Genomic DNA, 23,664 nt, shown 5'->3' with positions numbered 1-23,664 from the left:
ACCTGCCTTCGGCTCAGGGCCTGATCCCAGCACTATGGCATCGAGCCCCACATCAGGCTCCCCCACTATGAGCCTGCTTCTTCCTCTCCCACTCCCCCTGCTTGTGTTCCCTCTCTCACTGGCTGTCTCTATCTCTTTAAATAAATAAAAAAAAAATCTAAAAAAAAAAAAAACCCCAAACCCCCAGTTTACAAATCTATTGCATGAATATACAAAGCAGCAAAAGTACATCAGAGGGTATATGGGCTGTTAGAAATGTGTTTGCTTGTTTTTCTGTAGGATATCACTACTTTAACTGGTGTTCCAGAAGAGCATATCAAAACTAGAAAAGTCAGAATCTTTGTTCCTGCTCGCAATAACATGCAGTCTGGAGTAAATAACACAAAGAAATGGAAGATGGAGTTTGATACCAGGGAGCGATGGGAAAATCCTTTGATGGGTTGGGCATCAACGTGAGTACTTTGGTTTAATTTGAATATTGTTTTCTGCTCTTTGTAGATTTTCCTTGTACATATATTGAAGTGTAAACTTTTTCATGTAGAGTGTGCTTTGATAGTACTTTTTGAGACCGTTTGTATAGGTGCCATGTTCAATGACATATATTACATTTACATGTGTATATATTTAGTATTCATGTAAGTGTGGCCCAACACAATAAATCCTAGAAACAGTCTTTTCAGAGTACTGTTTATTGGATGAAATGGCTGACAGTGTGAGCACTGTTAGCATGGTCCCAAATGATGTATATTAGTTTAAGATACGATGTGTGAATCATGTTAATAATTTAATAACACTTTCGTTTATTTTTAATTTTTTTGTCATTTGTTTGTAAGGAGAATAGTTTAGAAATTATCTGTTTTGGGGCATCTGGGTGGCTCAGTCGTTAAGCGTCTGCCTTCAGCTCAGGGCATGATCCCAGGGTCCTGGGATCGATCCCCGCATCAGGCTCCCTGCTCCACTGGGAGCCTGCTTCTTCCTCTCCCACTTCCCCTGCTTGTGTTCCCTCTCTCCCTGGCTGTCTCTCCACTGGGAGCCTGCTTCTTCCTCTCCCACTTCCCCTGCTTGTGTTCCCTCTCTCCCTGGCTGTCTCTCTCTTTTCAAATAAATAAATAAAAAATCTTAAAAAAAAAGAAATTATCTGTTTTGAGGGAAACTTATAAGTTCTTGCGATCTTGTGATTAACAAATGCATTTACAGTGCATTGGAATAAAGTGGTTATAAATTCTGTGGCACCAATGAAGCAGTGACCTAAATCTCTGTGGTGGAATAAAACTCAAATGTTAAATAGCAGGACTGCCTCTAGCTGATTAAAAGCTGCTGCTACTAGAGAAAATAGCCAGATAAGATGGAAGATTATCAGTCTTATTGAAACTCTTAGAACACTCTATGTGTCCAGTCTGCAGTTGAAAGTGGTTATCCATTTAAATTATGTCTAATTTTAGAAAAGGATATTTAACGTCTTTTCTTATCAAAGTACCTGGGAGAGTTTTTGTTAAAAACATGTGCCATGTTGCAATTTAAATAAAATTATAGGGGCACCTGGGTGGTTTAATTGGTTCAGCCCCTGCCTTTGGCTCAGGTCATGGCCCCAGGGTCCTGGGATTGTGCCCCGTGTTAGGCTTCCTGCTCAGCAGGGAATCTGCTTTTCCCTTTCCCTCCACCGCCACTCTTGCTTGCTGGAGCGTGTTCTCTCTCTCAAATAAATAAAAATCTTTTAAAAAATAGAATTATGTTTTATTTGGCAAAATAGTATGTAGGCACAGTTCTTTAGGTGTCCATACTCAGTGTTTGAAATGCCATGATTACTCATTTCTTAAAAAATTTTATTTGAGAGTGTTGAGAGAGAGTAAGAACGGGGGGAGGAGCAAAGGGAGAGGGAGAAGCAGACTCTCCTGGCTGAACAGGGAGCCTGACGCAGGAAAGGGCTCTATTCCAGGACCTGGGATCATGACGTGAGCTGAAGGCAGATGCTTAACCAACTGAGCCACCCAGGCGTCCCTGAAATGTCGTGATTACTCTTTCCGTCACATGAGATTTAGTGTTTTCTTCTATATGCAAGACTCATCCATTGTACTATTTATTGATGGCATTTGGGTAGTTTTGTTGATAAATTTAAAAATCAAATTGGCTTTATTCAGTAATTTATGAATCAGGCAGGATCCCATCTAGCTAATAGAAAGGAGCTCTAAAGAACTATACAAAATAGAAGACTGGGGTTTTTTTGTTTGTTTGTAGTTTTCTTTTCTTTTTTTTTTTTTTTTTAAGATTTTTTATTTATTTATTCGACAGAGATAGAGACAGCCAGCGAGAGAGGGAACACAAGCAGGGGGAGTGGGAGAGGAAGAAGCAGGCTCATAGCAGAGGAGCCTGACTGTGGGGCTCGATCCCATAACGCCGGGATCACGCCCTGAGCCGAAGGCAGACGCTTAACCGCTGTGCCACTCAGGCGCCCCTTGTTTGTTTGTTTGTTTGAATTTTATTTTTAATTAGTCTCTACACCCGGCATGGCACTTGAATTCACAACCCTGCGATCAAAAGTCAGTTACATTCTCTACTGATTAAGCCAGCCGGGAACCCCCAAATGGAAGACTTTTATTGGCAGAAGGGGTAGAGACAAGGAAAGCACGATCACCTCATCTTTCTTGGGGACAGAAGGGGTTTTTGGGTGGATTACCATACTATTGTTGACTAGGAAATTCTAGGATTGACTAGTTTAAGATTACATTTCTGGGAGAGGTTTAAACTACAGTTAGTTTAGGTATGAAGTCTTGTTTTATTGATGTGAGGCTTAGCACAAGTGACAACATTTTGGGCTGATTTTTTTTTTTTTTAACAATCCCCTCCCACCCCCCCATTTGGATTAGACTCTCAATTTAACTGAGAGAGATGATTAAAATTTAAGGCATTAGCATTACTCCCACCTACCACTTTTGAAGTTCTCACAGCTTTTGTTTTTTTTTTAAGATTTTATTTATTTATTTGAGAGAGAGAGAGAGAGAATGAGGGGGAAGGGTCAGAGGGAGAAGCAGACTCCCCGCTGAGCAGGGAGCTGGATGCGGGACTTGATCCTGGGACTCCAGGATCATGACCTGAGCCAAAGGCAGTTGCTTAACCAACTGAGCCACCCAGGCACCCCTCTCACAGCTTTTGTTGATCCTTTGTATAGTATTCACAGGTCTTGATCTCTTTGACAGACCCCAGCTTCAAGTTCATAATTTTTAAGTTGGTCATTTGTTCCTTTTTTGATGTTTCAGTCTTAGATCATTTGCTTAGGTGGGTAGAGGCTATGAACATGCATTTAAAGCCTTAGAGAATACAGTGTGCCAGGGAAGACTAGTATGATTATAAAAAGTGAGATAATTCCTAGTGTTTGGATTTTATTTATTTATTTACTTATTTAAAGATTGTATTTATTTGAGAGAGAGCACAAGCAGGGGAGTGGGAGAGAGAAAAGCAGGCTCCCCACTGAGCAGGGAGCCCAATGCGGGGCTCAATCCCAGGACCCTGGGATCATGACCTGAGCCAAAGGCAGTTGCTTAACCAGCTGAGCCACCCAGATGCCCCTGGATTGGATTTTAGAACCATGGTCTCCAAGACCAAAACCAATCAAAATCAAGTCAAAGAAAGACTTCATGGAAAGAGTCACCTTTTTATACCATGTGGCTTTCTCAGTGATCTTATGTGACTGAGTTTCAACTTCCTCAGAAGTGGTAATCCATAGCAGGTGGTATTGACCAGGGAAGTAAAGTCCTGCCAAAGGAAGTGAATCCTGAATGCCTCCCAGTAATTCCCATTTTAATCTGTGGCTCCGGACTGGAAAGGTGACAGCCATGGAAGCCAGTAATATTTTAATGGTCTGTAGACCACACAGGCATTTATTTTCTGGTTACCCTTGCCTCTGTCCCTTTCTTTATATAGAACCTGGATGCAAATTTCCCCAAGTTTTGAGGTTTTTAACAAAAGACGGGGAGATGGACCAAGGGGTCTCTAGTATATAGGTCAGAGTTTTTGATGACAAAAAGAAAGGGTTTTGGCTAAAGTCTTGATTTGGCATCTTAGGAGGAAATAGCATATATCAATATCACCTATTTCTCTTCTTTAGTTTGATTTGAAGGTTTCCAGTGTTTTCACAGGACTAGATGTTAGGCAAAGCCTTTTTAAGCTGTGAAATATGTGTCTGAGGTTCTAGTCCTCGGAGTTTGTCTGCCATCTATCTGGTGAGGAGGAACTGGTGTAGTCCCTTCCAAGGAGATTCAAGGGCAGTCTTTGTTCTTAGTGATTCCAAGGGTGGAAGAAAATTGAAAATTTTACTTTGGAGAGTTGTAGCCAGATATTTGAGGAAACTAGAAAAATTCAGGATATAGTCCAGTTTACAGGCATATAAAACCTCAAAAACAGTTAATAGGACCAGAATCTAACATTTAAAAGGTGCAAACATTATCTTACCCTCTATAGTGAGCTCCCCTTTTTTTTTTAAACCAAAGATAATAGTAAAACTAATTTGTTTGCACTAAACTTGGCCTGATTGTTGATATAAATGCCGTGAGGATAGTGACTGATCATATAAGCCCTTTTTGAAGACTGATTTCCTGGAACTTTTCATAAGGAATCTTTGAGCTCTCAGAAGCTTCTGAGGGACAGGCCATCAGATTTTACTTGAAAACCATTCCAGTCAAAGGCTTGGTGACATAGCCAATATTTCCAATCGTGTCTTGTTATAAGGAGAACAGATTTTAAGTTATGTAAAAAACTAACTATATTACTATGAAAAAAATACTCATGGGGTGCCTGGGTGGCTCAGTTGGTTAAGCAGCCAACTCATGATCTCAGATCAGGTCTTGATGTCAGGGTCTTTTAAGTCCTGCTTTGGGCTGCACATTCGGCTTGGAGCCTACTTAAAAAAAAAAGAATACTCAAGAATTTCGTCTTTATTTACAAAGGTGTACTTTACCAAATTGTTCTAAGTCATAAATTGTTTAAGATAAAAGTTTTGCCAAACCTGGAAAAAGAAAACATTAAAGAACCAGCAATATTTCAAACAAGAAATGGTAAAAATTAAATTTTCCTCATTAAGTTCCATGTTATTAATTATTATTTTTTAAAGATTTTATTTATTTATTTGACAGAGAGACAGCCAGCAAGAGAGGGAACACAAGCAGGGGGAGTGGGAGAGGAAGAAGCAGGCTTCCAGCGGAGGAGCCTGATGTGGGGCTCGATCCCGTAACGCCGGGATCACGCCGTGAGCCGAAGGCAGACGCTTAACGACTGCACTACCCAGGCATCCCTAATTCTTTATTTTTTAAGTAGGCTCTATGCCCAACATGGGGCTTGAACTCAAGGCCCTGAAAGTTGCCTGTGCCCCACCTGCCATGTTAGTAATTCTTGAATCCAGTTTTTTTCTAATAGATGTGGAAATTCCTACCCAGTTCAGTTTTATGATTTTAGTTATCAGAAACTTGTACTTGTCAGGGCACCTGGCTGGCGCAGTCAGTAGAGTATACAACTTTTGATCTTGGGGTTGTAAGTTTGAGACCCACATTGGGTATAGAGATTACTTAAAAAAATAAAAATCTTAAAAAAAACGAAACCTGTACTTGTCAAAATCCTTTCCATGAATCTCCTTGAAAATGTAGCACTTTTGCAGGAACACTTAAGCATCAGAGTAAAACAATATCTCTCTGAATGACATAAGACTTTAAAGTATTTCTGTGGTTAAAGATCTGAGAAGGGTCTCTTATAATGGAATTGACAAGGAAATTTGGTTATTTCTGTGTTACACAACATTTTAAGATAATAAGTGAAATTATGAATGATAACATTAGGGGCACCTTGGTGGCTCATTTGGTTAAGTGGCTGCCTTCGGCTCAGGTCATGATCCCTGGGTCCTGGGATCGAGCCCCACATGAGGCTCCCTGCCTGGCAGAGAGCCCGCTTCTCTTTCTGCCTCTCCCTGCTCTGCTCATGCTCTCTCTCTCACTTGCTTCCTCACTGTTGCTTTATCTCAAATAAATAACTAAAATCTTTTTAAAAATTATAACATTACACCAGGACATCAGATTTCTAAGAATTTTGTATAATTTTTAGAACACTTATAATAAATACCTATATAAATACAACTAAAGAAGGCTTTATACTTTATTTGACAATGCATCTCCTGTCATTTAACATACCAAATAAGCCTAATTAGTTTAATATCTCTCTTTTTATAAGGAGAGAATACAAATCTTTTCCAGTTTTTCTGGGACCCTCTAGAAAATCCTAAATTTAGTTCAAGGTCAAAAATACTTCCTTGGAGTTTGATTTGTGGGAAGTTGATCAAAAATATCATAGGTTAGAAAACACTCGGTCAAGTAGGATCATAGGTAACTGTGAAACAACAGTTATCCAGTTAACCATAGTGACAATTAAAGACTTGGAAGGCAAATAGAAAAAGTTAAGTCATTATAAAACAATAACCTTAGCTGTTTTAATAGGGAAGATTCAGTATTCTTAAGTAATTAAAGACCTGATAAAAACAACATGAGACACAGGAAATTATTTTGAGAAGATAAAATCTTTGTTTTCTAGGCAGATTACTTAAAAAGGTAAAGAAAAAAAGAATTTTTTAGTCTCTTATCAAAAGCAGACCAGTAGTCCAAGAAAACTTGGGTCAGTTTAACAGAGAGAGAATCACATTCTAATTTAGCACTAGTCTACATTTAGAGAGTACATGTGAGTAGGGGAGGGACAGAGACAGAGAATCTTAAGCAGGTTTCATGCTCAGCGTGGAGCCTGACACAGGCTCTCATCTCATGATTCTGAGATCATGACCTGAACCAAAATCACGAGTCAGATGCTTAATGGACTGAGTCACCCAGGCTCCCCTACACTAGTTTAGTATAAAACACATTCACTTAAATTCATTCTAATCTTAGCCAGTCTTGACCATGCCTAATATTCCTGTCCAGATTTCCTTTTCCACAAAATTTAGTGGCTTTAATTACATATATTAGAATTTTTAACTCTAGAAACCTTAAAAAATAACGTAAGATCCATGCCCATCGTGGGGCTTGAACTAATGACCCTGAGATCAAGAGTTGGCATGCTCTACTGATTGAGCCAGACAAGTGCCCCTAAAAATCTTAATTTTTAATGAAAATAAAGAAGTAAACCATTATGAATTGTCTCTTACTCTAGCACTCTGTGGATTGGCAGACTCTTAAATACTTATTATTTCTGGAAATGCATGTTTTCTCATAGTAGATTTCTCAGGCACAAAACATGTTTACTGATAGATCCAGGTACTTTTAGTTCCTCTAAAAGGAAGCCAAAAGCAGATAAACCTATATTCAGTAATTTTTAAGTTTTTATCTTATTTATAAATGATCTGTATATTTAATGATCCTCCATCACTTAATCTAGCACAACTTTAAAGGTTTCAGGTTAACAAAAAGATTTGGAGAAGCTATTTTAAAAATTCATCTGAAAACTTTTATCCTGCTTACATCTATTTAATTCACTCGTTCTCGGGATACCTGAATGGCTCAAGTCAGTTAAGTGTCCAACTCTTGGTTTTGGCTCCATTCGTGAACCTAGGGTCATGAGATCAAGCCCCAAGTAGGGCTCCACAATCAGTGAAGAGTCTGCTTGGGATTTTGTCTCTCCCTCTGCCCTTCTCCCCTCTCATGCATGTGCATGCTCTAAAATAAATTTTTTAATTCACTCATTCTCAGTAAGTATGTTTAGATAACTTACAAAAATTCATATTATTTTTCTTGCTGACAAGTTTTGTAACCGATAATGTGAACATATTTGACTACTAAATCCAAGTAGAATAAAAGTTGTATATCTGCATTATATTCACTATTGGTAACTCTAAAGACCTATTTTAATTACACAAACTTAAATTAGCTTTGATGCTGAATATTTTCCCAGATCACATGAATATGAAAAGCATTTGGGTTAGTTCTATTGTATATCTGAAAATTTTAGGAATACCTTAATTCAAAAAAGTGCTTAATTTTCTTTAAACCAGTTAAATAGACTTCTTTTACAAATTAATTTTACCAATACCATCTAGAGATAAAAAAATAATCTATCTGCAACACCAATATTTAGACCCATGTAGACATACAGACAGATGTAATGGAGAATTTATAACTTCTATTTTAAAATTACTCCCATGAATCAGGTACAGTAATACAAAACTCACTAGTTATAGAAGAAGTTGGATCTAAGTTGTTTTTCTAGTAAATGGAATAAGTTAAGATTACCTCCTCAGTTGGCTAAAGCTTTTTACTAATATTTCTGGAGGAAACATCTGCTCCACTTGAGCTGATATTGACAGATTTGCATAGGACCTTTGAGGATACTTTTTTTTCCAGTGTCCCAGTTGATTACAAATGAAGCATCAACCCTTGGGCCATTGTTTTGATTGGGGACCCAGATATTATTTTAGGTGCCTGACCTTGGAGCTATTGTAGCTGTAAGGCCAGTAGCTTGGCAGACTTTTGTTTGTGGTGGTGTTTCCAAGTCCTTTCAGAGTACTCAGCTATGATCACAAGTTCAGTCAATTGTCTCCCATTCTGTTTTCTGCTTGTTTATCAATCCACTAATCTCAGGAGAGAATCCATTTACAAATAGGGCAGCTAGAGCAAATTGGGTGACCACATTTATTATATGGAGCCCTGGAATACTATAGAAGAGAGATTCCAAGTGGACTTAAAGTATGCAGCAGATTCGTCTTTGAATAATTTACCAATCATTGTGAACAGGGAAGATTCTAGGCATGGCTTTTAAAGATCAGTTGGCTGTTCTGTAGACCTTTCCTAGTCCACAAAGGGAGCAGGTTGAGGATTAAGGATCTTGGATATCATCCTTGGAGTTACACCATCCTGCTTCCTGCATCCATTTTTGGGTTTCACCAGGTCCCACCGGCATGTGCACAAACTGACAAGATCTGGCAGCCTGGGGACATAGGCCCTCATAATGACTCTAATGAATTCTTCAGAAAACTTTGGGGGCCCTCCTTGGGTTTAAGAAACTCTTTAACTATGGTTTTTAGTTTGGTCTTTGACCAAGGAGTGAGTCACCCTGCAGCCTTGGGTGATTTTATCATAAAAGGTAACCTTTGAATAGTCTCTTCAGAGTGGAAAGGCAGTTCAGATAAAGGATTAGTAGAATGTTGAATACTCAGGTAAAGGAAGATTAGAGGGGAGCAATAGGAATCATGTCAGTTTTATTGTCTTTTTCTAAGTGTCTTTTTCATTAGCCTTTTGCTTCATTTTTTTTAATGAAACAATTTGATGCGTTTTGCAAGCTTCTGAATACCAATTGAAATATGTATCCCATTCTATTTGTTCAGTTCAGGAACCCTTGTTTTTAAGTGCATTTCTTAAATTAATGATCTCATCTAATTGGAACATTTCCCTTAATGGCTATTGTAATTCTAGGTTGTCTCTAACGAAATTTTGACATTTTTGTAGATACTTATAGCATCTGTGACTATAGTTCTTAGACAGAATATGCAGGTGTGCCAGAAGGTGGCATGCTTAACTTTTTAGAATTTAAAGATCTTTTTTTCCTTTTTTTTTCCCCCTCCGCCAAGCTAAGCCTTTGGGTCTCTCAGAGCCAAACTAAAACCTGAAAGGGATGTGCTGCTGCATTGGGGATTTTGTGGTATTTTGCAGTGTCTCTCATTGCACAGAAATTGTCTTGAGTTTGGCAGTGATACAGCGTCAATCTAACCGATTCTACAATCAACTTACTCTAACATGGGAATCTTTGAGTTAGGTGGTGAGTGCTGTAGCAGTTTTTGAGTGCTCAGCATGTTCCCACCAATTTTTGCAGCTTGCTGGCTTCCAAGATCCACATTAGCATTAACCTTTACACAACACCAAACAACATGTATACCTTAATATACTGGCAGTAACCAAGAGATGTTACTGTGTCCTGGCCATGAGATAGTCCTGTGTGTACCACCAATAATTTCCATCATGGAATCTTGGACTGGGGAAAGGATTGAACTAGCAAACACCAAACAAATGGGGACTGGAGGCTCCACATCAGTGGGAAACTGCAGCTGCCGCTAACAGTTCCCACATGGGTCTTGGGACAGAATCAAGGACTGCAGGTTTCCACCAATTAAACCAGAATTCCAGAATTGTGGCGTGAACTACCAGCAGCTCCCAACCTGGAACTGACTGGTATGCCAGTTAGATTGGGATTGATGCAAAGAAAGTGGAGCTCAGAATCAAAAAGAACTTACCCATGGCTCTTGGAAATGGTGAAAAAAACCAAGAACTCAACTCAAAAAGGTTTGCGGGTGCCACACCTGTTGCTGATTGTCTCTGCCGTCAGAAAGTTGCTTCAGATCCCATTACTGCCACTAAATTGGTTGAAAACAAAATTCAGCTGAGTAAATTTAAAGATCAAATTGGCTTTATTCAATGATTCATGAATCCGGCAGCATTCTGTCTAGCAAATAGAAAGAAGCTTCTAAATACTGTGGGAAATGAAAGACTTACAGGCAAAAGGGGGCAAGGACAAGGAAAGAGCAGATTATTTTTCCTCTCTGATTGGTATTCCAGACTGACTAGTTTAAGATTGCATTCCTGAGAGAAATTGAAATTGCGGTTAGGTTAAAGTGGAGTCTTGTGAAGTCTTGATTTGCTGATCTGGGGCTAAGTACAAATGACTCCATTTTGGGCTTGTTGTCATTTTGTAACAGTCTTCAGTTGGGGTTATTATGCATAATAGTAAAATGAAGATTCTTATACATATCTTTGGTGAACCTGTGACTTCATATTAATATGCATAACTAACCCCTGATAAAGTCAATTTCAATTAAGAAGTTTCATTCTGAAAAAAAGGAAAAGAAAAAAAAAGGTATTCCGTTAATTCTCTATCCTTATGCCTATCCACTTAATGACATTGGTAATGTGATGAGTTTTGTTCCAGAAGACAGTTAAAATATGATTAGATTACCTTGAATTTCTGGAGGATTTATTTTATGCTTTGTTAGGTTGGGTCTGTTTCGGTTTTACCCTGGTCTTAGTCCTAGAACGTAGTGTTAAAAAATAACAAGGCATGGGGGCGCCTGGGTGGCTCAGTTGGTGGAGTGTCTCACTCTTGATACTAGCTTAGGTCTTGATCTTAGGGTCATGAGTTCAAGCCCCAGGTTGGGCTCCATGCTGGCTGGGCATGGAACCTACTTAAAAAAATAATAAAAAGGCATGGCCCTTTTGAGGTTTCGGTGGAAAGCACAAGGTTCTTAAGTCCTTCTAACTGGAGACTCCAAACTCAGTCTCTCCTGTAGCAAAAAACAGCTGCTGAAATCTCTGCTTAGTTCTTTCAGCCTTCTCAGTTATTGTTTTTAGAGCCTTGTGCATTTGTGTGCGGTTCAGTAGTTGCCTTCTCTGCACATGCCTCCTTTTCATTCTTTCCTCCCCTAACTTTCCAGCTGCTCTGGCAATACTAAACCCCCTTCTCCAGATTCCTTGTGCTGATGACTATTTTTCTGCTTGCGTTCTTGATGGTCCTGATGTCTGGACTAGAGTGTACCTTTAGGGGAAAAACTCTCAACTGGATCCAATCCATGTGGTTCCCTTCCTTCAAAAGTTGAATCGTCTCCCATTTTCATTCCTGCTTTTGGTTACTCTGTTGCCTTCAAACAGTGGGCTTTTTTATTCTGTCTGTAGTTTATTATGGAATTGTTAGGCAGCTAAACCTGATTTTAATGGCAGGTAAATCTGCCATTACCCAAATTGGAACCTCAGTAATTGGGAAGTGAGCAAAACAAAGTTTAAAAATATAAGTACAAATTATATTTACTAAAGATTGAAAAAAGATTATAATTGGAGGATAGGATGTAAAAGACTTCGTGGAAAAGATTAGTATTCATTGTAAATCACAAGAGATGGTTGGGATGGACTTCTATATGTTGATCCAGTGGCCTCTCTCTATATTCCTAGTGGAAGGAACAGATTGAGCTGGTGGGAACGTATAGGATGCATTTAGAGGAGCACTCAGCAATCTGACGAGTTGGTTACTTCCAGGGGAAATAATTAAAAAGAAGATTGCAAAGTGGGTTCTGATCATATTGTAGAAGTGCTTGAATGCTAAAGTGTAGGAGATTTTGAAATTCATTTGGTAGACAGTGGAAACTTCTAAGTTTTAAAGTTGGACAGTGAGTTTGAGAGTCGAACTTTAGGAAAATTAATCTTGCAACATGCTGAAGCGTAGATCGGAGTCGAGGAGAAGGAAAGATTAGTTAGGAAACTATAGTAGTTTGGGGAAGGATAAGAAAGTGAAAGCTGGTTGTGGCAACATACTTAGAAAAGAACTTCAAAATATAGGAGGTGGAGAATGAGAAGGATAGAAGTGGAGTGGCTGGAAAAATGGTGGCTTATTGATACAGGTTAACTGTTCAACCTATGTAATTCTTCCTAAATAGAGAATAATAAAGGCTGTACCACCTTTGCAGATTATAGAGCTTTTGGCTCCTGAGTTTTTCCTACAGTTTTTCTGTTGTGTTTCCTGTTCTCAGCTAAGCTAACATGAATGTCAACACTCATCAAATTATGGGATCAGGGGCTCTGGGTGGCACAGTTAATCATCTGACTCTTGGTTTCAGCTCAGGTCCCGATCTCAGGTTGTGGGATCCAGCCCTGTGTTGGACTCCGTACTCAGTGGGGAATGTGCTGGAAGTTCTCTCTCCCTCTCCCTCTAAACCTTCCTGCTCATTTTCTCTCAAATAAATAAATATTAAAAAAAAAAATTGGGGGCTCCTGGGTGGCTCAGCCGGTTAAGCCTCTGCTTTTGGCTCAGGTCATGATCCTGGGGTCCTGGGATCGAGTGGGCTTTGGGCTCCTCGCTCAGTGGGAGCCTGCTTCTCCTTCTCCCTCTGCCTGCCACCCTCCAGACAGAGCTTGTGCTCTGTCAAATAAATCTTAAAATAAAATTACTGGATCATATTTATGTTGACATTTCTGTTCTCAGTGTAGTTTATCTAAACTATCAACTGAGAAATCATGTGCTTTGAAAAGGAGGGATAAGTATAAAATTATTCGTTATTGGTACTAATACAACTAACCATTCTGAAGCTCTTTTTCTTACAAGGTGGAGGAGGGGGTATGGTAAGAATACATATCTTTATAGGGATCTCGTAGGAGCTCAGAACAGTAACCATAGTAGAGGACTAGAATTTCAGCAGCATTAATTTGTGGATCTTCATTTCAGTGAGGGCTACTTCCTGTATAATCTTTCCTCTACATATCTCATATCTTCCCATTACCCATATTACTTCCTAAGTCTTCTTTTTTACTTCCACATTTTTTTTTTAAAGATTTTATTTATTTATTTGACAGCCAGCCAGTGAGAGGAGGGAACACAAGCAGGGGGAGTGGGAGAGGAAGAAGCAGGCTCCCAACAGGGAGCCCGATGTGGGGCTTGATCCCAGAACCCTGGGATCATGCCCTGAGCCGAAGGCAGACGCTTAACAACTGAGCCACCCAGGCGCCCCATTACTTCCACATTTCTAAACGATGTCTCACAGAATGCTGTATTCGCCTTTGAGAGATTCATAATAAACATTTGTAGCAAACGGTGTCTACCTTATAGATGTACTAATAAGAGTGATATTTCTGAAATTATGTGGTACTTTGTGAAGGTTTATGTAGATTTGTAAACATCACTATCCTAGATTGAAGAACTCAATTAATTGTTAATTCTTGGAGCTTTATTTTTTCAAGGGGTCATATGCTTAATTATTGTCCATAATGATGGAAGATTCATTTACATGTTATTGCCATCTGTTTTTTGGGGTAATGATGATATTGACAGTTGCACTCACCAGTAAATTTCTTGATATTGAATTTATAAGGTCAATTTGAGAATTCTGTTGGAATTTTAAAATTCAATTTAATTTTTTTTTGAAGAGTTGAATAAATGATTTTATTAAGGACTAAAAATTGCTGAATGTCTTTGCAGTTACAAATTTTTAAATTTGACAGTACAGGTTAGAAAATCTCAGTTTAATACAGGAATAAGATATTCAAAGAGTTAACAGTTTTAAAATATGGTATTTCATCAGTAATATACTTACCTGATATTATAGCAACTATTTATTTTCTAAACATTTTACTTTATTTAAATAAATTCTCCCCCCCCAAGCTTAATGTTAAATTCTGGAAAAAAATTGTTTCTTACAGGGCTGATCCCTTGTCCAACATGATTCTAACCTTCAGTACTAAAGAAGATGCAGCTGCCTTTGCAGAAAAAAATGGTATGTTTGGTCTATTTTTGTTTTGCTTTGACAAATGAAATCAAGATATGATTTTATGACTTTAATCAAAACCAGTCAGGAATATAGAATTTGAGTTGAAAGAAATCTTATAGTATGTCTAATCCATTGGTTTTTAGATTTTTTTATACCATCAGAACACCTCCCCCCTCCAAAAAAAAATCTAAAATGGAATGCCCACATAACATGTAAACAAAGCCAAAATGCTCTAATTAGAAATAGAGGCAGGGGGGCGCCTGGGTGGCACAGCGGTTAAGCGTCTGCCTTCGGCTCAGGGTGTGATCCCGGCCTTGTGGGATCGAGCCCCACATCGTGCTCCTCCGCTATGAGCCTGCTTCTTCCTCTCCCACTCCCCCTCTTGTGTTCCCTCTCTCGCTGGCTGTGTCTATCTCTGTCGAATAAATAAATAAAATCTTTAAAAAAAAAAAAAAAAAGAAGTGGAGGCAGGGAGTAAAACTACTTCTGCTCCTCCTTGTTCATGGCCCACTCCGTAAAATCACTTAGATTTGGTTTTTAAACTCTACTTGAACATCTCATAAGGCAGCCTATTCCAGTTTTGAGACCTGTTTATTCTTTCTTTCTTTGATTTAAAATCTCAAATCTATAATTCTACCTAATAGCTCTTTGATTACTTGGATAATAGTTATTACCTTATTCTTAAATTTTCCTTAAATTACCTTAAAATTCCATAAAGTACCTTAAAATTTCACGTAAGCCTGATGTCTGTGGGCCACTTTTCTAGATATGGTGGGTATAGTACCGAGCATAATCTCAACTCTACAATTAGGTTAATGCAGCCTAAGAGGGTATTAGTTTTTGAGATAGCCACCTAAAACTATTACTTATATTGATAACAACAAAAATACAAATTTTTTTTCCTCATTTTCTATTAAGCCATGCAACATGGTAGTGAAGAGAGGCTTTGGAGTCAGTGCAGTCTGAATTCTGATCCTTACTATGCAACTCGGAAGCTACATGATTTTGAATTAATTTCATAATGGACTTAACATTTTCTCATTGTTGAAGTCATGATACTTAACTCATAGTGTACCTAGTCTAGTACCTGATAGATAATACATGCTTAGTAACTATGTGTTCTTACCCTTAGCTCTCTCCATCTGCTATTTTTGCTGTTTTTCTCTCTTGGATTTGCAGGCACTACTGTGTATTGTACCTAATGCATTCTTCTGTTCTAAGTGGTCAGTTGAATTTGAATCTTGAGTTATCTATTTGAATGACATAATGTCTATTTAAGTATATTTTTACTTTAAGGCAACATATGTAAAAGATTATTAGTGTTTTATAGCATATTTGACATATAAAAGTGAAAGCACTATAAAGGTTATTATCTAAGATATTCGCTTTTTAAATATTTTACCCTTAGTATTATATAGCTTATGATTAAGAGTGTGAAGCCAAACTGCCTGGGTTTGGATCCATGTTGGTCTCTTACTATTTGTATGTCTTTGTACTTCCATTTTCTCCTATGTACAATGGGCATTGTTATGAGGATTGAATTAGTTAATAGAAGTGTTTAGAACATAGTTAAGTAAGAACATAGTTATTATTGTATATAAGTTTATCCTATTCGTTTTAGACTTTATAAAATCTAAAATTTTTAAGTGAAGCTCCTTATTAAAAACATGTTCTTGGCAGTTTTGAAATTTCTTAATTACATAATTATTCTCAAAGTGGTCATAGTCTTTAAAATATTATTTTGATTTAAATCAAATTGTTTTTTAATTACACTGTAATATAGCTTATCAAAAACAGTTCTATTAATGTTTTCCATCTTTGCAGCCTGCCATATTTCATGTCTGACACCTTGAAAATTATTCATTTGAGGTCTGCAATGTGAGTTTAATAACAGGAAATCTAATTAAATTGTTAAATCTCTGCTTAATGTCTAAGTGGTCACCAGGACTGCATGACTACAGTTGCCATGTGAAATGCAGGTGTGAACTAGCCACTGCTGCTGTTGAAATCACGTGCTTTCCCACTCTGATTTCTGCCTCCCTGGAAAAGAAAATTGAGGAACATTATCAAAGTGAATAGGCAGTATAACTTGAAAAAGCTTAGTGGATAGTATAATACTATAGGCTAACAGTGGATCAGGAATTTTAACCTACAAGGTAGTAGGAACCACATCCATCTTAGTCACTGCCTTGTCCCCAGCACCTAGCACAATATCTACATAATGGACATGTGATAATGTGGTAAAGTTACTTTCTAAAACACATTCCTCTACTCAGGAATTTGAAGCTGGTCTCATCTCTTGGGAGAGTTCTCACTGATTATTCCACTCTTGAATTCATTATAATACTTATGATCTGCCTCATTTATCTAACCTTCAGCATTATGTATCATTATATGTAAAGAGACTTTATATATAACGTCCTGTTTCTCTAGTTACTGAGGCAGCAAGTCTAAGCAAATCTTTGAAATGGTACAGAATCATGGGGTAGAGGATCTTTTCCAAATTACCCACATCTTATCCATTCTGATTTGCCTCTCTTGGGTCGGTAGATAGTGGAGGGGACATTCTAAAGGTTTCCCTCTCCCCCCACACCTAACATCATTTTGTTGTGAGCTAATGGAAGGTTGGGTGAAACCAATATTCTGGTTAGTGAAAGCATTAGAAAGAAATGGTTTAGAAGTTGTTACTAATATGTGACAACTATTGGATTCAGAGACTAGGATTCTCATTCCATAACTGTTACAGGAAATATTGAGCAAGTCAAGTTCCTTCCTCTTTGAAATGAGAAATTGGATTGGGTAATACTCAGAAACTAAGTACACTTAAGGGTATTAAGCTCATGGGCCAACTCATATAGTATTATTTCTTTATTTTCTAGCCCAGTAACTTATTTAACTTATTCATTATATGGTCTAGAGGGAAAATATGTTTTTGTTAATATAGATGTTTCTGTGTTGATAATAAACAAAATATCTGGCAAAAGTTATCCATTTAGGAGTATTAAATGTTTGCCTTTCACTAGTGTCAAGAAACAGGAGGTTAGGGTGAAGCTGCCTCAAAAAAAAGATATTTTGTATACTTAGGGACTATTCTGAAAGTGAACAACATACACATTTCATCGCCTTTTTGGGTTTCTTGTTTTCCTTACTTTTAAATGGTTTTTTTAAAAAAAAGTCATGACCATCAGTTTCCTTGACATAAAAGATTGTATTATAGAGAATCAGTATAATAAAGAACAAGATTTTCAGATTCGTTTTCTTCCTAGAAATTTTTAATGCCTTCTAATTATATTTCGGACTCAGGTAATGAGTATATCATCACCACAAAGTTAACATTCATAAGCATTAAGGCATGAGTTTGTCACTCTGCTAAGTGCTTTTCATTCGTCCTATTTAATCCTCACTGCAACTCTGTGAAGCAGGAACAGTTATTATCCCCATTTTGTAGATCAAAGAAACTGAGGTTTTAGAGACATTAAGTAACATTAGCTAACAAGGTCATTACCTGTAAGTGAATGAACAAGTTTTATTTGAACACAGTTGTATTCATTCATTTATATATTGTCTGTAACTGCTCTTCAGCTGCCATAGTAAAATTAAATAGTTGTAATAGAGACCATAAGGCCCCCAAAGTCTAAAAATATTTTCTATTTGGCCATTTACAGAAAATGTTTATTAACCCAGGGTCTAAACCGTTGTATAAAAATACACATATACACACAGTCTTAATAGCAAGACCCTTTCTTCTGTGACATTTTTCTAAATCCAAACTACTCTTTATTAAAACATCTTAAAGGGCTTCCGCTTAAGAGATATACTTCTCAACCGATAATTCAGAGTTCTTCACAAGAGCACCTGGCTGGCTTAGTTGGTAGAGCATGCAACTCTTGATCTTGGGGTTGTGCGTCCAAGCACCACGTTGAGTGTGGGGATTACTTAAAATCTAAACAACAACAAAAACCAAAGTTCTTCAGAATATAAACACATCACTGAAGCACTGACCTAGCTTTATTTTACTCTGTCCCAACTCTTTGTTCTGCCCTTATCCCCAGGCTTCTTATATATTTTCTTACATCTACAACTTACTCATGCTGTTGTTCCTTTCTCATCCTTATTCCTGCCAAGAACTACAATCTAACCTTTATAAAGAATACAGTTTAAACATTAACTCTTTCCGGCTCCCTTTTCTTATTCCCCTTTCCCACCGCCATCTCCCACCCCTTACTGGATGTGCTTTCTCTTTCTTTTAACATACACAATAATTTTTTCCTTTCTTCCAGGTTTTATAGTACGATTTTGTATTTATTACATTTCATTCCATCAGACACTATTGTTGCTGGTAGTGGTGGCTAGGCTAGTTAAATGAGTTAAAACTCAGACTGTAATAATTTATTCTGCCTACTGGATTATAAGCACCTACACAGAAAAAAACACCCAGTCCCACTCATCTTTTAATGTGCTCAGTAAATATTTGGTGAGTTTGAACTGTACATTTAGTGATGTTATAAATTATTTTCCAAATCATGTTTTAAACTTTTTAAAAATCACTTTAAATTAATTTGGCTACTTGTTCTGTCTTTCAGAAGAATTGTTACTTCCCTCTAGTAAATCGGGAGAAAGAAAATTATAGAATGATTGGCAATTTCTTATATTTTAGTGTGTTCGTGAAATACAACCAGTGTTTCTCTGATGTGAAGCTTATCCTGAGTTTAAGTGATAAACTTAAGTATATTCCGGTGTATGTAAGATGATTATTTCGTAACGTTAGAGCTGTTTTCCAAGGTGTTATTTGTTCTAAACTTTTTTTTAAGGATACAGAGGCCTAGAAATTAATAAAAGACCCAGATCAATCACATAGCTTTTAACTGATAAGGCCCAAGTTCCTAGATTCCAAGTTCAGTATCTTTTATATGATACTATGCTGCTAGTAGATCTTAAAAAATTGATCATTATGATACAAGAAATGGTTGGGGTTCGAAGTCACGGCCAAGAAAGAATTCTTGAGATGTCTTCTGTGTAAAAACGGTGGTTTTATTAAAGCATGGGGACAGGACCTTTGGGCAGAAAGAGCTGCACTGGGGTTGTGATGGATGACTGATTATATACTTTTAAGTTGGGAGGGGTTTAGGGACAGCACAAGCCTCTAAGGAATTTTGGAAACAAGATTTCCAGGATCCTGAGGGGGCTAGCTATTGTTAGGAAAAGGTCATTTATTACTGAAAAACTCAGTCCTGAGACCCTTCAGATGTGTATCAGTGGGCCATATGCCTGGAGGATGATTGCTGAGTAACTTGGGGGGTAGAGATAAAGGAAGTTTTCAAAGGAATTTTTACATGTTAAAGAAGACTTACAGGATCCTGGGGGGTCGGGATGAGATTGCCATTTGCCCTTAGCAAAGTGTCAACATCGAGGCAGCTAAGCTCCCGGAGGAGGGTCACTCTGCCTGTTTCAAGGACTTGTCAATGGGCTGTAGGCAGTAAGGAAATTTAATTTTTTTCTTTTGCCTTAGTTAGGTCAGCACTGTCAAATATGGTACCCACATGTGACTGTATAGCACTTGAAATGTGTCTAGTTCATACTGAAATGTGCTATAAGTGTAAAATATACACTGTATTTCAAAGACTTGGTATAAAAATTATCTAAAGTTTCTGTATTGATTATATATTTAAGTGATAATATTTTAAATCTATATTGGGCTAGAAAAATATGATTAAAATAGATGTTACATATTTCTTTAGTCATTTTTTAAAATGGCTACTAGAAAATTTAAAATTATACTGAGGCACATGTCTGGTTCAGTCAGAAGAGCAGCTCTTGATCTTGGGCTTGTGAGTTTGAGCCCCTCAGTGGGTGTAGAGATTACTTAAATAAATAGATAAATAGATAAACTTTAAAGAAAATTTAAAGTTATATGTGATTCACATTATGTTTCTGTTGGATAGCACTGATCTATATAGTACTTAGCAGTGCACAGAATATACATTCTATACGTATTCTAAATATTTCACTAATATATATTCTGTATGAATGTAGGAAATATGAAAACCTTATCCAATTTTGAAAACTTCACTTTTATATTTTTGAAAAATATAGTTCTATTCTCTATTCTTACCCAGTATGAATCAAGGATAAGTGGAAACTCTTATGTTACATGTAATACAATAATGAAATAGAATAGCTAAAAGAGACCTATGTTATACCACAAGATCCCATTAATCACCCATTTTTCATTTCTTAACCATATAAGGTATTGTGCAGGTTCATCTTTTTACATAAGAATTTTATGTAAGAATATATAATTTCTGAGACTAAAAGTAGTTCTCTTCTTCCTGCTATTAATAACTCCTGTAACTACCCCCCTGCTTCTGTTTTGCTTAGGTCTCTCTTCTCACCATATCTCGCTTCATCAGAGGGCTGGTTCTGTGAAACTAGGGAGTGGGAAAGAAAAGACTGAATGCCCTCCCTGTGGCTTCCCCCCGCCCCCTGCCCTCTCCCTACCTTCCACTCCCCCAAATCTTACTTTTCAACCTCCCCCAACATACAAACTAAGTAAAGAAAATATAAATACCCCTGTGTCTTTTGGCTTTAACCCCAGGGCCTCATCCTGAAGGTCTCTCTTTGAGCTCAGCAAATATTCCAGAGGAACTCTTCAAAGATAACCTTTCTTTGTAAAAAGAGAAAAGAGTATCTGGGGTTTCCTCTGAAATGTAGATCAACCTCACTTTAGTTCTTTGTGTACTGAAAAGACCCACCTTTCTCACCCATTGTGGCTTTTGTCTTTCCTACTGTTTCATGATAGAGTTGAGGGCGGGGAGGAGAAGGAAGCCGCATCACGGAGAGAGGAGGAGTAAGATAGTTGTGGAAAAAATGTCGTTGGTAGAAGGCTAGGATCTACTACCATTTACATGCTAATGAAAACCAGAAATGGCCTTTTCCGCGTTTGATCTGATTTGAAACTTTGTGACTTTCCTTTGGTAGGTCATTTTACCCCCTGTGTTTTTCTCATTGTTGTTAGCTGTAAAAACTCTTTGAAATCTCAAAATAGAGGAGGGTTTCTTTCAGGAGTAGGAGGACAGAGGATAAACTGTGAAACTGCATTCTGTCCATTCTGGGTCTATTGGGGAGGAAAACCCGCCTCTGAAGTAAAAGAAGGTAGAGGCAGGGGAGGAAGCAGACAGGTCGAGCCCTGGATTCTGGAAAATAAGGAGGTAATTGGAGCTGCAGCCCAGGTTTTAGAATTATTCCAGAAGTAGACCCATCAACAAAGTCTGGATTTCCACCTAACTTAAACCTTCTAATGAGGGTCTCAACCTCACATTCACTCATCTGTTAAAAAGACAGCTTTGTTTCGAAAGCTAAGAAGCAGGACTCCTACAGATATAAAAATTTGTGTTAAAGGATTTATTTTCTTCATGTGATATAAAGGAACTAGGTAGATGTTATAACCAGTTAAAAGTAAAAGTCAGAACAGCACAAATGTATGTGGAAAAAAGGAATGCAAATGGAGACAGATGGAGGTTTGTGGGGGAGGGGCAGTTAATTAAATCACTACCAGTAGGACACAGGACATAATTTGCATATCTATCAGTCATACAACTTAAAAAGAAGTAAAATAGCTGAAAGACAAGGAATTAACCTGAAATCTGATAACCTGGAAGGGGAAAGGGCATACTATAAGATAATGCAGTTTTCTACTGAAACAATTTGTTCCCACTCTTCCCCTTTTGTGATTAAAAAAAAAAACTCAAAGATTATTTATGATCACAAAATATTGGGCTAATATTTGGCCTGAGCATTTATTTAGGTATAGCAAGAATGAATAATTTGCAACTGTAGGAGAGGATAAATAAGTTTAACTTTATAGGTCTTGGCTGAGACCCCCTGCCCTATATAATTAAAAGGTTAACAGAAGAAAACAAAGAAGTTTAATAACATGTATACCTCCTGTATACCAGGGAGAACAGTTAACTCCAAAATGGCTCTTGCCACCACCTTAAATACCATCTCCAGCTGAAGACAAAAGATTTGGGGAGCAGGCGCTGGGGAGAGCCTTGGGAGGTTATCAGGCAAAGCACCATAAACAAGGATATAATTGTTATGCAAATTCAATTCCACAGCTTCTCCATTGGTGAATTTCCAGAGTTTTAGTCATCCTCCCCTTCCTAGTACAGAGTGGGAGACACCTTTACAAATGGAGATTTCCCTTATAAATGTAAATGTCCCTCACAAAAGGGCAATTTCTTCATTTTCAGAGATTTGCCTGTTTACTGTTTTTGAAACTAACCAGCTCAAAATCCTTACGCCAAAAGGCATTTTGGGGGGCAGCAGTTCTGCTGCTCTTTACCTTATGTGCTTTCTTAAGTTTGCTGAAATTTTTCATAAGGATTCTCAGATTAGACTTTTCACAACCATTAACTTGCCACCAGATTTCTTCTGTGATGCCTATTGACTTGGGCATATTTTTCCTCCCTTCAGGGTCCCTAAAATATCCTAAGATCCTCAAAAAATGTTCCTTACCACCTTGGGGAACTTTGTAATTTGTTAGCCTGATGCCATGCCACTTTCCTAGAAGGATTTTTTCAACTTTAGTTTCTTAATACTGTCTGGGCATATCTGATTATATTAGTATCATTGTCAAGTATGTCAATCTAGGTATGGCCTTTGTTGCATAACCATTGTTTACACTAATTTTCTCATAGAAAGGAGGACATGTTGAACATGTACAAATAAGCGTATTGCCATGAATATAAGAATATTCAACAAGAGTTCCCGAATTCTGTAGGGGTCATGCAGGGAGACTAATATCATTTACAAATGATACAAATTTTAGTTTACAAAACATTATCTACTAAATTGTAGATACCTCAGGAGAAAAGGGAAGGGACTTCCTTAAATGCCCAATGGAACACTGAAACAATATCAGAACTACTCCAAACAGAAACTACATTCAGCCCTCATCAGTGCATTCAGTCCTATATAATTAATTCTTGTTTCACTGGATCATAATTTATCTGCAGCTCAACTAGAGTTCTGGAAATCCTGACTCAGTCCACTGGTATGGTCTTATAATTATTTATGCCATCATAAGTCTGTACCCAAGAATACCTAACAGTCCTTCTCCATGGAGCTCTGAGGCTGTCTGTCTTTGAAGACCAAGCACTCTGGCCTGTAACTGATTTCAGGAGCTTTCAGGGTAGCATCAGAGTAAAACAAAAAAATTTATCCCTAAGTAATAAAAGATTTAAGATGGCCGTAATTAACATTACTGGTGAATTTCAGAAATGAAATATAAGCATTCATAACAAGAATAAAGCAACTTAAAGTCATACCAGAAATGTTATATACAAAATATCTGTAATCAGTATTAAAGCCTGGTTTCAAAGAAGACAGTGAATGTGCATCTAACT

At 37.6% G+C, this 23,664-nt stretch overlaps 1 protein-coding gene across 1 annotated transcript in view; it reads left to right on the top strand.

The window, feature by feature from the left end:
• NDUFS4 (NADH:ubiquinone oxidoreductase subunit S4) overlaps positions 1-23,664 on the top strand; it is a 116,109-nt gene that overhangs the window by 81,938 nt on the left and 10,507 nt on the right. Inside the window, exons 3-4 of the mRNA XM_034656935.1 lie at positions 280-452; positions 14,190-14,263. Of these exons, the coding sequence (XP_034512826.1) occupies positions 280-452; positions 14,190-14,263 (247 nt within the window). The remainder of the gene's footprint in view (positions 1-279; positions 453-14,189; positions 14,264-23,664) is intronic.

Source organism: Ailuropoda melanoleuca, chromosome 3, assembly GCF_002007445.2.
Source record: "Ailuropoda melanoleuca isolate Jingjing chromosome 3, ASM200744v2, whole genome shotgun sequence".
NCBI lineage: Eukaryota > Metazoa > Chordata > Mammalia > Carnivora > Ursidae > Ailuropoda > Ailuropoda melanoleuca.
Note: the sequence above shows the minus strand (reverse complement) of the source record. Positions and strands in the feature narration are given on the sequence as shown.